At 43.3% G+C, this 16,082-nt stretch overlaps 1 protein-coding gene across 1 annotated transcript in view; it reads right to left on the bottom strand.

The window, feature by feature from the left end:
• LOC122555674 (collagen alpha-4(IV) chain-like) overlaps window positions 1–16,082 on the bottom strand; it is a 240,741-nt gene that overhangs the window by 100,379 nt on the left and 124,280 nt on the right. Inside the window, exons 16-22 of the mRNA XM_043701670.1 lie at window positions 14,872–14,941; window positions 12,848–12,943; window positions 10,614–10,775; window positions 8,159–8,251; window positions 6,696–6,850; window positions 5,374–5,446; window positions 4,214–4,320 (exon numbers count right to left, since the gene is read on the bottom strand). Of these exons, the coding sequence (XP_043557605.1) occupies window positions 4,214–4,320; window positions 5,374–5,446; window positions 6,696–6,850; window positions 8,159–8,251; window positions 10,614–10,775; window positions 12,848–12,943; window positions 14,872–14,941 (756 nt within the window). The remainder of the gene's footprint in view (window positions 1–4,213; window positions 4,321–5,373; window positions 5,447–6,695; window positions 6,851–8,158; window positions 8,252–10,613; window positions 10,776–12,847; window positions 12,944–14,871; window positions 14,942–16,082) is intronic.

The raw sequence follows: 16,082 nt of genomic DNA, 5'->3' as shown, positions 1-16,082 counted from the left end.
CACTGTGCTGTACTGTTCCATGTTCTAAAGAGACCTTGGAGTGCAGGTTCATGGTTCCTTGAAGGTGGAGTCACAGGTTGACAGGGTAATGAAAAAGGCTTTGCTTTTGTTTGGTATGAGCATTGAGTATAGGAGTTGGGAGGTCATGTTGCGGCTGTATAGGATATCGGTTAGGTTATTTTTGGAATACTGCATTCAATTCCGGTCTCCTCCTATGGGAAGGATGTTGTGAAACTTGAAAAGGTTCAGAAAAGATTTACAAGGATGTTGTCAGGGTGGGAGGTTTTGAGGACTGGAGAATTGCTAATGTTTTCCCCTTGTTTAACGAGGGTAGTAGGGATAATCCAGGTAATTATAGACCGGTGAGCCTGACATCTGTAGTAGGGAAGCTGCTGGAAAAGATATTGAGGAATAAGATCTATTCCTATTTGGAAGAAAATGGGCTTATTGATAGTGGGCAGCACGGTTTTGTGCGGGGAAGGTTATGTCTTGCAAACTTAATAGAATTCTTTGAGGAGGTGACAAAGTTGATTGATGAGGAAAGGGCTATAGATGTCATATACATGGACTTCAGCAAGGCGTTTGCTAGGTTCCCCATCATAGGCTGATGGAGAAGGTGCAGTCGCATGGGGTCCAGGGTGTTGTCACTAGATGGACAGAGAACTGGCTGGGCAACAGGAGACAGAGAGTGGTAGTGGAAGGGAGTTTGTCAAAATGGAGACCTGTCACCAGTGGTGTTCCACAGGGATCTGTGTCGGGACCACTGTTGTTTGTGATATATATAGAAATGATCTGGAGGAAGGTATAGGTGGTCTGATTAGCAAGTTTGCAGATGACACTAAGATTGGTGAAGTAGTAGAAAGTGAAGGGGACTGTTAGAGAATACAGCAGAATATAAATAGACTGGAGAGATGGGCAGAGAAATGGCAGATGGAGTTCAATCTGGGCAAATACAAGGTGATGCATTTTGGAAGATCCAATTCAAGAGCGAACCAGACAGTAAATGGAAAAGTCCTGGGGAAAATTGATGTGCAGAGAGATCTGGGTGTTCAGGTCCATTGTTCCCTGAAGGTGGCAACACAGGTCAGTAAAGTGGTCAGAGGCATAAGGCATGCTTTTGTTCACTGGACAGGGTATTGAGTACAAGGGTTGGCAGGTCATGTTACAGTTGTATAGGACTTTGGTTCGGCTGCATTTGGAATACTGTGTACAGTTCTGGTCACCACATTACCAAAAGGATGTGGATGCTTTGGAGAAGGTGCAGAGGAGGTTCACCAGGATGTTGCCTGGTATGGAGGGTGCTAGCTATGAAGAGAGTTTGAGTAGATTAGGATTATTTTCATTAGAAAGATGGAGGTTGAGGGGGGACCTGATTGAGGCCTATAAAATCATGAGAGATACAGACAGGGCAGATAGCAAGAAGCTTTTTCCCAGAGTGAGACTCAATTACTAAGGGGTCACAAATTCAAAGTGAGGGGGGAAAGGTTTAGGGGAGATATGCGTGGAAAGTTCTTTACGCAGAGTGTGGTGGGTGTCTGGAATGTGTTGCCAGTGGAGGTGGTAGAGGCGGACATGATAGCATCATTGAAGATGTATCTAGACAGATACATGAATGGGCTGGGAGCAGAGGGATACAGATCCTTAGAAAATCAGCGAAAGGTTTAGGTAGAGGATCTGGATCGACACAGGCTTGGAGGGCCAAAGGGCCTGTTCCTATGCTGTAAAGTTCTTTGTTGTTGTTCTAAATAGGCTGGGGCTGCTTGCCCTGGAACATAGGAGGCTGAGAGGTGACCTTATAGAGGTTTATAAAATCATGAGGGACATGGATAGGGTAAATAGCCAATATCTTTTTCTCAGGCTAGGCAAGTCCAAAACTAGACTGCATATGTTTAAGGTGAGGGGGAAAAATTTAAAAGGGATCAAGCGGAAACTCTTTCACGTAGAGGGTGGTGCGTGTATGGAATGAGCTGCCAGAGGAAGTGGTGGAGGTTGGTACAATTGCAGTATTTAAAAGGCATCTGGATGGGTATATGAATAGGAAGGGTCCAGAGGAATATGGGCCACATGCTGGTAAATGGGACTAGATTAGGTTGGGATATCTGGTCAGCATGGACAAGTTAGACCAAAAGGTCTGTTTCCATGCTTTACATCTTCTCACTCTCTGACTCAGTACTGTCCTTCCACTCTCCCTTCTCTCGTCCTATTCAGCTGAGCTGCTCATGGTGCGACTGACTCGGTTCTGATTGCATTCCTCTGAGGAACCATTGCCGTCACCAGTGCCCAAAATGAAAAACTGGAGAGAAAAAGTATGGTCCAGGTTGTTCCTTTGTTTTGAGTCCGTTGGAAACATTAGGGGTTAAAAGTTGAAGATTCTCAGCTAGGAGTGAGATGAGGGGAAACTTCTTTACTCAGAGTTGTTGGGATTTGGAATGCGCTGCCTGGGAGAATGGGGGAGGCAGATTCCATCAGGGGATTGAAAAGGGAGCTGGGTATATATTTGCAAGTGATCAAGTTAGAGGGCCATGGAGATAGGAGAAAGTGAGATCTCCAGGTGCTGGAGATCAGAGTTGAGAGTATGTTGCTGGGAAAGCACAGCAGGTCAGGCAGCATCCGAGGAGCAGGAGAATCGACGTTTTGGGTCAAAGCCCTTAATCAGGAATCATCAGGAATCAGCCCTTCATCAATCATTCCTGATGAAGGGCTCTGGCCTGAAACGTCGATTCTCCTGCTCCTCAGATGCTGCCTGACCTGCTGTGCTTTTCCAGCACCACACTCTCGTCTACGGAGATAGGCCTGTGGGAGAGTGGGATTGGATGGGAGCTCATTCGGGAGTCATTGGATTTCGCTTCCTCAAAAGGTAGTGGATGCAGAATCTTTAAATATTTTTGAAGCAGCATTAGATGTAATTTAGATTCCCAAGGGAATGAAAGAATTGGAGATGTACAGGAAGGTGAAGTTGAGATGAAAGTTAGATCAGTCATGATTGTATTGAATAGTGGAGCAAGCTCAAAGGGCACTTGCTCCTTGTTTGTTTGTTGATATATGGTCTCGAAAGCAGATTTTCAGGAGTTTTGAAGGAGATCAAAAAAGCAGGACCTTCGAGCAGTAATCTCAGATCACCCCGAGGCTCACTTACTGATGAAGACAGAAATCGGAGAATTGATCCATTGAACATGTGGCTGGAAAACTGGTGCTGAAGAAAGGGCATCAGATTCCTGCAGCATTAGGACTAGCTCTGGGACAAGGAAGATCTGTACAGCCAATGGACAGCTTATATCTGAGCAGGACTGGGACTACATGAGAGATTTGAGAGGTGCTGTTGGGGAGGATTGAAACCAGATAGGCAGGTGGATGGGAACGTAAAAAGAGCTCAGTCTCAAGAGGAAGCAAAGCTAGTAGGCAGTAGTAGAAGAGTAATCAGCAAAAAGTGAAGACAAATCAAGCAAAAGCAAGTAACAACTTGGATCAAAATGGAAAATAACATTAAAAACGGTGAATTAACTGCATGGTTATCTTTTTTCTTTTTGCCTATCCTACTTAAATGTAGAGATACTCAGCTCCAAATCTCAGTCAAACTGCTGCTACATCTCTGAAATAGCAACTCAATCATATCCATTTGTGTCAGTCTGTGTGGTGTGAATGTTCCTCACTACTTGGCAGCTCAAGCCTGGATGTTCTCTGGGACTTACTGCAGTCAGACATGGACTGCTTCAGTATTTAAGGAGTCGAGGGGGTGCACAAGGATCAGTGCCAGGTCCACAGCTGTTCAGAATCTGTATCAATGAGTTTTGATGTGAGAATTAATTGTAATATTTCTAAAATTGCTGATGACAGTAAACTGAGTTGGAACACAGGTAGTGAGAGGATGAGTGGAAGTTTCAAGAGGACTTGGTCAATGTGAGTGAATGGGCTAGAACATAACATATGGAATTCAATGTGAATGAGTGTGAATTTATTGCCACTCATACTAAAATTCCTGCTCTAAACTCTGTCTGCCTCCACAGATGATGGCAAGAACATTGGGGAACAAGAATGCGAATAGGCCATTCAACCCATCAACTATTCTATTCAACTACATAACAGCTGATCAACATCAGCATTATTTTCCAGCATGACCTCCATTTCCCTGACCTGCTGAGAACTTCCAACACTTTCTGTTCTTTTCATTTCAGACTTCTAGCATCAGCAGTGACAACGTGTTTGAAATACTCACTGGGATTCCCAGCTGGCCCATAGCTCCCAGAATTCCAGGTTGACCGGGTTCTCCTGGTCTTCCAACGGGACCTGGCAGTCCTGGATCACCTTGATTTCCTTTCTCTCCTGTCAAAAGGAAATATAAAGATATCACAGAGTCTTTCAGGTGCAATGTAAATTTATGTTGCTCAACATCAAATTCTGTTTTGTAATTTCTTATAAAACACCTTGTGAAATTTTATTACATTAAAGATGAAACATCAATACAGTTTACTGTTGTTCCAGGTAGGGTTCAAGTTATGGAGGGATTTGGAAACAGGGATAAGAATTTGAAAATTTGAAATATTTCTTAACCAAGTGCCAATGTAGGTCAGTGAACACAGGGTGAAAAGTGAATGAGACATAATGCAAGTTAGGAACAGGGACAGCAGTGATTCGGAGAATAAAATCATTTATATTCAGGATTAATATTGATAAATACTTATGAAACTGAGTCTAGACTGAACTCCACAATGTACATTAACCTCAGCTTTAAAAGCTAAAGTTGACAAACAAGGAATATGAGGAAGCCCACTCAGCCCTTCAATAAAACGATGACTGATCTGATTTTAACCTCACTCTACAGTCCTGCGTGTCCCCAATAATCTTTCATCCCCTTGGTCATCAAGAATCTATCTACCTCTACCTCAAAAGTATTTCAAGATTCTGCATCCATTGGCTTTTGAAGAAGGAAATTCCAAACTTACTTAACTCTGAGTAAAAAATGTTTCCTAATCTCAATTTTAAATTGACAACCCCTTTTAAACGATGATCACTAGTTCTAGATTCTCCCACAACAGGAAACATCCTTTCCACATCCGCCCGGTCAAGTCTCCTCAAAACCTTATCTGTTTTAATTAAGTCACCTCTGACTCTTCCAAACTCCATAGATACAGGCCTGGCCTATCCAGCCTTTCCCCATAAGGCCATCTGCTTAATCTAGATATCGGTTTAGTATTTCTCTGAACTATTTCCAATGTATTCACATTCTTCTGTCAGTAAAGTGACCAGTGTCCTCAAATTGTAATGAGCATGATGTTAATATTCATTACAATGTAGATTGCAACATCAAACATTTTCATTTCATGTTTAAATAAGGGACTTGAGGTTGGTGTTTTCACAATTTAATGCAGGGATTACCTTTCTTTGCAATCTGTGATGGTATTCCTCTCTGTCCCTTTGCACCAGGGGTGCCTTGCCTTCCAGGAGGTCCCTATGGATATAATTAATGACGCAGATTGAGAACTCACATCACCTTCATCCATTCTGTGGCATTTTCTTTAATTATTCTCAAATTAGGGAGAGTCATACAGCCATAGAGTTGCACGGAAACATACCCTTCAGACCACCTTGTCCATGCTGACCAGATATCCAAAATTGATCTTGTCCCATTTGTCAGCACTTGGCCCATATCTCTCTAAACCCTTCCTATTCATACACCCATCCAGATGCCTTTTAAATGTTGTAATTGTACCACCTCCACCACTTCCTCTGGCAGCTCATTCCATACACGCACCACCTTCTGTGTGAAAAAGTTGTCCCTTAGGTCCCTTTTAAATCTTGCCCCTCTCACCTTAAACCTATGCCCTCTAGTTTTGGACTCACCCACCCCAGGAAAAAGACCTTGTCTATTTACCTTATCCAAGCCCCTCATGATTTTATAAACCCCTATAAGGTCACCCCTCAACCTCTCACGTTGCAGGGAAAACAGCCCCAGCCTGTTCAGCCTCTCCCTGTAGCTCAAATCCTCCAACTCTGGCAACATCCTTGTAAATCTTTTCTGAACCTTTTCAAGTTTAACAACATCCTTCCTGTAGCAGAGTCTGCGCTGGGAAATAAAATAGCATTGAGCACCAATTCTCCTAATACCAGAAATACCATGGATTAGATGTGATGAAGGGCTGATGCCCTAAACATCGACTCTCCTCGGATGCTGCCTGACCTACTGTGCTTTTCCAGCACCACACTCTTCAACTCCAACACTCCAGCCTCTGCAGTCCTCACTTTCTCTCTCCACCTTAAAGATCTCTGCTGTCAATGATGAATCTCAATTATGAATACATTTTCAATTCTGGGAGAGCACTTCCATGGCAATGATAATTTCATCCCCAAATATGAGTATTTCTCTGACAATGTGTGCTTCATTATCAGTGTTTTATGCAGTAGACTGGTGCCAGTTTGCAGCTCGGTTGAACCATCTTGATAAATAGTCCACATAAAGCTTAAATTCCCTCAATTGAAACTGATGTAGGACTACAGTGACCATCGTCCTGTATTTGCAAACCCCATGCTTCTCAAAGTCTTAGTACTGAAGAAACAATCAGCAGGTGCAATATTCAGCATATCGATCAGAATCAAAACATTAATGCACTCAATCATTCATTCCTGGTTTTAAAAAAATGTTAGTCTTCAGGAATTATAAGTCTGTCTCAGACTATTTATTAAGAGTGAACTCTGCTCACCGGAAGTCCTGGCAATCCTGCTGATCCTGGTGGTCCACGGTCACCCTGTTCTCCCTTTCTTCCTGAATTTCCAGGATTTCCGGGAATGCCTGGCCTACCTGGAGGTCCTGGGTCTCCTGTCAAACCCGGCATGCAGGCACAGTCTCCTGGATCTCCTATCCATTAAAAGTCAGTGTTAACACAGAGGGAAATGAATTTAATTTTACTAATTTTATAATGAACAGGAAGAAATATTCCCTCACTAGTTTTTATTTAAGCTAGACTTATTTTTGGCTATGGTTATAGTCAAGTTTGGTTCCTACCAGACTGATTCCTGGGATGGCAGAACTGACATATGAAGAGAGATTGGATTGGATTGGTTAGGATTATATTTACTGGAATTCAGAAGAATTGTGGGATCTCACAAACCTATGAAACTCTAACAGTTCTGGATAGAGTAAATATAGGAAGGATATTCCCAATGACCAGGGAGTCCAGAAACAGAGGTCATAAGGAAAGGATACAGAGTGGGTCATTTCAGACTGAGGTGAGGAGAAATGTCTTCACCCAGACAATGGGGAACCTGTGCAATTCTCTGCCATGGAAAGTGGTGGAGACCAAAACATTGAATGTTTTCAAGAAGTGGTTAGATATAGTTCTTAGGGATAAAGGGATCATAAGGTATGGAGTGAAAGTGGGAACAAGGGGCTGAGTTGGATGATCAGCCATGCTTGTATTGAATGGGGGAGCAGGCTCAAAGGACTGAATGGCCTACTCCTGCTTCTATTTTCTATGTTTTATCTTGCACTTTCACACTACAGAATTTAACAAGGAGAGTTACTCAACTTGGAATATTGTGTTCAGTTCTGGTCGCCTCATTATGCGAAGGATTTGGAAGCTTTCGAGAGGGTGCAGAGGAGATTTCTCAGGATGCTGCCTGGACTGGAGGGCATGTGTTATGAAGAAAGGTTGAGGGAGCTAGGGGTTTTCTCATTGGAGCGAAGAAGGATGAGAGGTGATTTGATAGAGATGTACAAAGTGATGAGAGGCACAGATAGAGTGAATAGTCAGAGACTGTTTCCCAGGACGGGAATGGCTATCATGAGGGAGTTTCATTTTAAGGTGATTGGAGGAAGGTTTCAGGGAGATGTCAGAGGTAGGCTCTTTACACAGAGAGTGGTGGGTGTGTGGAATGCACTGCCAGCAGTGGTAGTAAAGTTGGAGACATTAGGGACATTTAAGCGACTCTTGGATAGATACATGAATGATAGTACAATGAAGGGTATGTAGGTTAGTCTGATCTTAGAGTAGAATAAAAGGTTGGCATAACATTGAGGGTCGAAGGGTCTGTACTGTGCTGTACTGTTCTATGTTCTATGAGGAACTGAGGTCATTTATAATAGACAAGTCAGTGGTGTCTATGAAAGCAACAACTGTAAAATTGTGGCTTTGTCCCTTCCAATGATATTAAATCTAACATTTACCTTTTAAACCATGGATTCCTTTTGGACCTGGAGCTCCTTCGTTACCTTTTGGACCTGGTAACCCTGGAGGTCCCGTTGTTTCACAAATGAAACCTATACTTTCATCCAGACAAAATAAATGATCAGTGTACATCGACAAATTTCTATTTGACACAGTTACAATTTTTGACCCATTATTGTGATTATTCCCTAGGTTTAGATTCTGCTAAATAGCTAAATCCCTGTTCCCAGTTACCTGGACTCCTAACGTGAAGATGTAAGAGATTTCAGAGGGAATTTCACCACCCCTTCCCCCACTCCCCTACCTCTCCCAGCAGAAACCAGGCAATTAATTAATCCCTCCACAACCACCACTGTGATGGTTTATTAGAGCCTCTTGCATCGATTCACTTAGAAAACTAAGACACACATCAGAACCCAATGATGGTTAAAGATGTGACTGAGGGGAGTCCCACCTAAACCACCCAGGTGAAGTGAAACTTAATCCGCAGGGAGACAAGTTTTCAACCTGGGATGCTCAACGTTTGACCAGCCCAGTCTCTGTGTCTCTGGGGCTAGTTGTTGCTGTTTAAAATACAGGCAGCTGGAGGTCAACAATTCTACAAAGAGCCACCTTCTGAGGGACAACTAGGGATGGGTAATAAATGGTGGACAGCAGCAATTCCGAAGTCCCACGAGTGAATAAAATAAAATTTCAAAGGCCATTTCTGGTCACCCTTTTGGGTAAATGTATTGGTAAGAATCAGGAGAGAACGATCCGTAACTGAATGGAAAACAAACTTGGGCAGTTTTGTTCAGACTGAGGCCTGGAAACCAGCAGCCGCGAGCCTGGTGAGATTGTGGGCCAAGGGACATCATCTCCAGGTTGCACACTGCCAGGCGGGGGTGAGGGGAGGTGTTTAGCTGTCATTGGATAGGGAAGGATTCCACTCCACGCAGTGCCTGCCCTCTCGATATTACATAGGGGCTGACAGAATAAACCTCCTGAAGCCGAGAGGCAAGAGTGAGAGAGTGAAAGCTTGGATGTGTGCATGAGGAATTGTGTGAGTGTGTGTAGGTACTTGAATGAGAGAGTGTGAGGAAACAGGTGTGTGTAGGCGTGTGAATGACAGAGTGTGTGAGGAAATGATGCCTGAAACATCCATTCTCCTGCTCCTCGGATACTGCCTGACCTGCCATGCTTTTCCAGCACCACGTTCCCGACTCTGACCTCCAACGTTTGCAGTCCTCACTTTCTCCCAGTATGAGTGAGAGAGTGTGATGGTAAACCCTGAGACTGGCAGTAAGGAGGAATCATTGGCTACAAAGAAACTCACCCTTCCTTTCTCTCCCCCCTCCTTTCTCCTCCCCTCTTCTCACAAGGAGGAATAGGAGGAGGGAGGGTGCAGAGGGGCACTTAGCTAACCATCTATTCCTTAAATTTTGGTTGGTCATGAACTGGATAAAGATGGTTGATTGAGAACGCACCCCGTTTAGCTTTTACAGCGATTTCCTGGGGTTACTATGTTCCTCTAACAAATAGGTTGGTCAAGTGGGATATGTTGTCTATTGCTTTCCTCAGCAACTCACCTAGGCTCAGTCTGGCAGCCATGCTTTTTGGACTCAGTCAGCTGATCTCTCCGCCCACCCCACTCCGGCCTATCACCCTCACCTTGACCTCCCTCCACCTATCACATTTCCAACGCCCCTCCCCCAAGTCCCTCCTCCCTACCTTTTATCTTAGCCTGCTGGACACACTTTCCTCATTCCTGAAGAAGGGCTTATGCCCGAAACGTCGATTCTCCTGTTCCTTGGATGCTGCCTGACCTGCTGCGCTTTTCCAGCAACACATTTTCAGCTCTGATCTCCAGCATCTGCAGCCCTCACTTTCTCCTCGAAGATTTTAACCTACTGCGAATCCTCTTACAAGGAGGCCTTCCTTGAAGAAGCTCTCTTCCTCCCTCTACAAGGATTTCAGTGAGTCCCTCTCTCACTGCACCCCCCAGGTCATCTCCTCTGCACAGAAGCTCTTCAGCCACGTTCTCAAACAGACTCGCTACCACAGCCACATCTCCTTCCTCAGCACCTGCCTACGGAACCGACTGACCCAGCACGGACTCCGGCCTACGTTCCGACCAACAAAATTTGGACCCAACCAGGACAACCAGTACCTGATCAATAGCAGTCATACCAAACCAATTTTAACCACAGCCAGAGTATATTCTGTATGCCTCCTCTGACTAAGGTTTAGTTTGGAGAAATACTGGTTTTGCCAAGTGGTAAAGAGCAGGCGAATCCTGGGTCTCATTTAACTTGACTTCATTCAGTTAAGAATCAATATTAAAGACTCTGAGACCATACTGCCTCTTCATGTGTCTGTGACTGTGACAAAGAATTTAACTTTGAGTGAGGTGTTGTTTGGAGACACCACCTTCTTTGTAACTTGACAATACAGTAACCCCATGTTTTCATATACCTGGGCTGCCTTTCAGACCTGGGAGACCTGGAGGACCTGCTGAACCCATCAGCCCTCGAGGACCTGGGATGGTTCTGGGTAATGGACAGTCGTCGCTGCCTTTCTGTCCTTTCTGTCCTTTAGGACCATCAAGACCCGGAAACCCTGGAAGACCTGGTAAACCTGGAAAGAAAAGACGCCCTTTAAGGTAAATTGATCAAAGAAACCAGCTGCTAACTGTATCAAACAATATACGTTTCAACAAGAGATAAACATAATCGCAGTAGAAGTGAAAAGTAGGGTGCTGCTGAATGCTGAAACATTGATTTGAATCTAAAACAAGAAAATACAGCTTAGGGAAAGCAAGTATAACAAACAATTCAAATTTGGGATGTTTTTATAACAACAAGGTCCCTGTTCCTGTGGTATCAGTAATACGAAAGTTTTTAAACATTTGAATTGTTAAAAAATGTCAATTATCCCTCCCGGTAGGTAATGTGAGCATGACTCCTGACAGTGGTGATCTACAATAACCACAGTACTGCTACACATTTGTCACGACTGTCTCGATAGCCTTAGTGGAACGAGGTCGTGATTAACTCATTGATCTTCCTTTCAGTTCACTGTGTCTCTGGCAGGTCTAAAGCATGTTATTGTAGCAACCTGGTGTCATTTACAGCATAACAGCTAATATTTATTCCTGGTCACCACTTGCAGCTGGTGTAGTGTATAACCTGGCTTCAGATGTTTCCATGTTGGCAGCAAGCAATATTGTGAAAAATCACATACAATCTCTCCAATAATCAGGTATTGGTACTGTACCCAAGTAATATATATTTTATTTTATATCTAAAATACACTTCAAGTCGGCAAAAAGGAAATGCTAATTTTTGCTAACGTTCCCACCGAACCAAGCATTAAAGCGCTGGCACATCTCAGAATTGTTACAGCACAGGACGCCATTTGGCCCGACATGCCTGCACTGGTTCTATTTCCCAGGACCAATCTCCTGCCTTTCTCTGCACACTGTTTCCATTCAATTAACCATCCAATTCCCTCTTGAATGCCTCAATTGGCCCTGCTTCCCCCACATTTCCAGGCAGAATGAGTCAATACAGAACTCAAAATATTGAAAGGAAATCTTGTAGGATTTTCAATCATTCCATTAGTGAAAGGAATAATGATCGACTAATTTTAAGAAAGATAAATCCTGCATTTGAAAATGAATGTAGGGACATCCAGATGGTATAACTAAATGTTTGAGCAATAGGTTCACCTTATGACCGAGTTAGTAACTTTATTCCATCTGCACCAGAAGGTCTGGCTCAACTCCCATTCCTGGGTTTGATGGCCAAGGAAGATGCGTTCATAAAGTGGTTAAGTAGGTTGAGGACCAACTGGAAAATCCTTCTGCCATGTGCTAGTGGTAGGTGGGAAGATTGGGAGAGATTTCTTGTCCACATAATGGAAAGGAATTGGAGGCTCTACCATCCCATTATCCGCAGCTCCAGGCTGCAACTGGCAGGTAAGGTTAAACTCCTTGGGCAGGCTGGCTGACTCAGATTGGTGTGAACAGAGTGACATTCAGTCCCTGTACTGGCCGCAGTGAGCTGGGACCTGCATACTGTTCCGCCCAAGGTAGAGACTGTGGAACCGTGGGTCAGACCTGCCTTCAGGCAACAAACCCACACAAGAGGTTCACCCAAAGGCTCCCCAGTGGTTTACTAATGGATTGAGCTAGAAAACTTGGAGTGGGACCCTGTAGATCAGATGCAAAAAGGTGTTTGACTAGGTGCTTCAGCAATGGTTAGCACTGTTACCTCACAGTGCCAGACACTCTGGTTCAATTCCAGCCTTGGATGACTGTCTGTGTGGAGTTTGCATGTTCTTCCTGTGTCTGCTTGGGTTTCCTCTGGGTATAGACTGACACGTCTCTGCCCATCCAATCAAATGAACCCCAGGTCAACATACAATGCCACAAATTACCACTTTCCTTGTGAGGTTATGGTGGTATTGTAAACCATTTTACATTGACATGATCAGTCTGTACTTCAAGCTCAAGATAAAATCTTAAATAAAGCAAAGAATAAAGCAAAGAACAGAGGATGCTGGTGATCTGAAACAGAAACTCAGCAGGTCTGGCAGCATCTGTGGGGAGAAAGCAGAGTTAATGTTTCAGTCCATGAGGGAGGGTCACTGGACCGTCCACAGAGTTCCTGCAGCAATTCCTGTTTTGGTTAGAGATAATGTCTTACCTGATCCGATTGTACCTGGCCTGCCTGGTTGACCCGGGGGTCCTGGCAGCCCCTGTTCACCGATACTGCCCTGTAAACCTCGTCTACCTGCATCTCCTACAATACAGAGCAACTCTTATCAGGAACAATTCATCTCACTTTCTCAGCAAACCTTTATCTCCTTGATATTTTAAACGGATATACAGCAATCAGCATTCCTTGAATCAGGAAGCTAATTATTATTTGTGAGGTCTAAGTGAGGGTGATGAACAAACATGATTTTGAGACATAAAAACAGTGATTAATACATCGTGTGTCACTAATACAACTAGTATGGTCAGTATAACCATAAAAACACAAACAAAATTTGATGGATTGAATTTTTCTTTTGGCTAAGTACAAGTTGTGTTGAGTTCTTTGGAAGGATTCTTGCCATGGGATCCAGTGAGATTTTTCGCTGTATTTTAGCAAGGCACCTTATTAACAGCCCACCCTGCCCCTACACTTTCCCCATATCCCGAGGAGTCCAGTCCATCACAAGAGAGCACTGAACTGGCACCCAGTCCCAGTAGATACAAACTGGCTGAAGTGACCATTCATTGTCTGAAGACGTGTTTCTGTTTGAAAACCAAGCAGCTGGTTTGCTCCCACAAGGAAATGCTGCTGTTTATTTTTTCCTTTGTTTTTCCTGTTGTTCAGTAAAAGTTAATATTTTCATCTCTGAAGTGCTTCCGACATGTCATGCTTCTATAGTGAACAATGATAAATGTTATGCTATGCTCCGCATTAGGGAATAACTAGGTTCTTTGACAGAGTTCTAACATGGGATAGTGCTAAAGGTGGAGCCCCTGTGTAGCTTCATAGCTGCAGTTACAAAGACAATTGATCGGAGAGTTATAGAAGGTAAGCAATACATTGGAATTGCAAATGCACATTTGACAATGAGGAGTCACCTGTGACACTAATGTGCCCTCAGAGCAGTTCCTTTCTGTTTTTCTCCCACCACATATACAGTGAGAGGCTTATTCCTGTTCAGCAGTGACTGATCTGTGAACAGCTGGGCTTTAAGTATGGCCATGATGGCAGAAATCCCTGCAAATCTATGCAGATCACCATAGCTACATGGTCCATACATAACAAGACAAGCAGTGGAGATCTGCATGAATAACTTAGAGACAAGCCCCCTACTGAACTCCCTGAAATTGATACTCAGCAAAATTTTGGTAAAATTGAGCCCTATATATCATGAGAGTTTTAATTGCATCTTTTTGCCACATCTATTTTTACATATGACCACTGCGGATAAAATGTTTCTATCGTTACAAACTATCTACTGTTATCTGGAAGATGGAGATGTAAAGTGTGCCTTTTCTGAAGTTCCAGATCATGAACTTTGAAATATTGTATGGATGTGTAGGTAACAGCTAGCTATGAATGATCCATAACTTAATTAATCATGAAAAAATATTTTACTGTAAACCACCAGCACAATGAGAATACATTTCATTTTAGTTGAAGTAATTTTACTTTTTTCACCTGATGGGGACAGTGCTGGCTGGGCTAAAATGTATCGGCCATTCCTAATTTCCCATGAGAAGGTGATACTGAGTCAACCCCACATGAACTGCTGCTGTCAGTCCACATGTTATAGGTAGACCCACAGTGCTGTAAGGGAGGGAATTGTGACTGGGACAACCTGAAGAGGCAGGAGCAGAAAGTTAGGCAGAAAACCAGAACCCAACTCCTTGCTGTCACTTTAGGATTTAACTCCAGATGCACTATTCAGCACAAAATATGGGGGAGTCTGTAATAATAAGGAAATTATTTGTCGAATGATATTGTGGAAAGTCATTCATGTTGTCGCAGCCCAGTAATGCTAGGCCTCTTGTGTTGCTAGGGGCTACAGCAGGTGTAGAATTTAAAATGTAAACATCTACTTTTGAATAATGCAACAGTTCATACTCACCCAGAATTAAGAACAAATGCTCATATTAACAAAATAACCAGATTAAGTGACTGGAATGATCAACTTGATGTTTGCAAACCTTTCTGAGAGTCACAGGATATGAGCAGAGTTCCTGGGAGTCCACGAGGTCCTGGGTCACCTCTATCACCCTGAAAGAAACAAAGCAACCAGGTTTCCCCTCACGTCACCTTTACATCAGCCTTTACATCACCTACTGCCTTCCCTTCTTCATACAGCTCAACTCCCGAGCACTCTCACATTTTCACAAAGTCCTAGCCTGAATTACATGAAACAACTGACATGCTTTCTCTGTAAAGTTCATTCATTCAGAACAACAAAGCTGGCATTGTCATTGAAATGCTTACCCTAATATTTTCAAATACCAGGACTCAGGTCTTATAAGGAACTTCAGCAGATCTGGCAGCCTCTGTGAGGAGACATCAAGTTAAAATTTTGGATCCAGTGACCCTTCCTCAAAACACCAAGTTCTAAGGAAGAGTCACCAGATCCAAAACTTTAACTCTAATTTCTCTTCACAGAGGCTGCCAGTTTTGCTAAGTTTTTGCTTTTGATTTACAGCATCTGCAGTTCTTTCGGTTTTTATAAGTAACTTAGTATCTGATAATAGAAACATGCTCCAATTTTGGACACTTTTTGACAGCACTCATTAACCACAAGTACATATGAATCAAATTGTTTCTCTATTGTCTCAGCAACATATCTCAAAAACCATCTCTGACCCTAAACTATCTATAACACTAGCTGAATATAGCACATATCTGCAGGTAATGCCTCTGAATGAGATGATCAATGGTGCACAGCATTTGGAACTATTTTCTATCTGCCTCAGGTCATTTAATTTAAGACCTGCACAGGTTGGGATCATCCCAACTGGATCCAAACTGTAATCCGAAATGTCAAAACACTCAGCTGCAGTGCAAAACATTCGCTGGAAAACTGACCTCCCAAATAATGTTAGAGTGTTTGACTCCTTTACTAAACTGTTGCTTGTTATTTTCCTCCTGATTCCAATACAGTACTCCCAATGAATAATGCAGTAGGAAAATATACATAGATTAATAGAGTCATTGAGATGTACAGCACGGAAACAGACCCTTCAGTCCAACCTGTCCATGCCGACCAGATATCCCAACCCAATCTAGTCCCACCTGCCAGCACCCGGCCCATATCCCTCCAAACCCTTCCTATTCATATACCCATCTAAATGCCTCTTAAATGTTGCAATTGTACCAGCCTCCACCACATCCTCTGGCAGCTCATTCCATACAC

This window comes from Chiloscyllium plagiosum, chromosome 13 (genome assembly GCF_004010195.1).
Source record: "Chiloscyllium plagiosum isolate BGI_BamShark_2017 chromosome 13, ASM401019v2, whole genome shotgun sequence".
NCBI classification, from domain to species: Eukaryota; Metazoa; Chordata; class Chondrichthyes; order Orectolobiformes; family Hemiscylliidae; genus Chiloscyllium; species Chiloscyllium plagiosum.
Note: the sequence above shows the minus strand (reverse complement) of the source record. Positions and strands in the feature narration are given on the sequence as shown.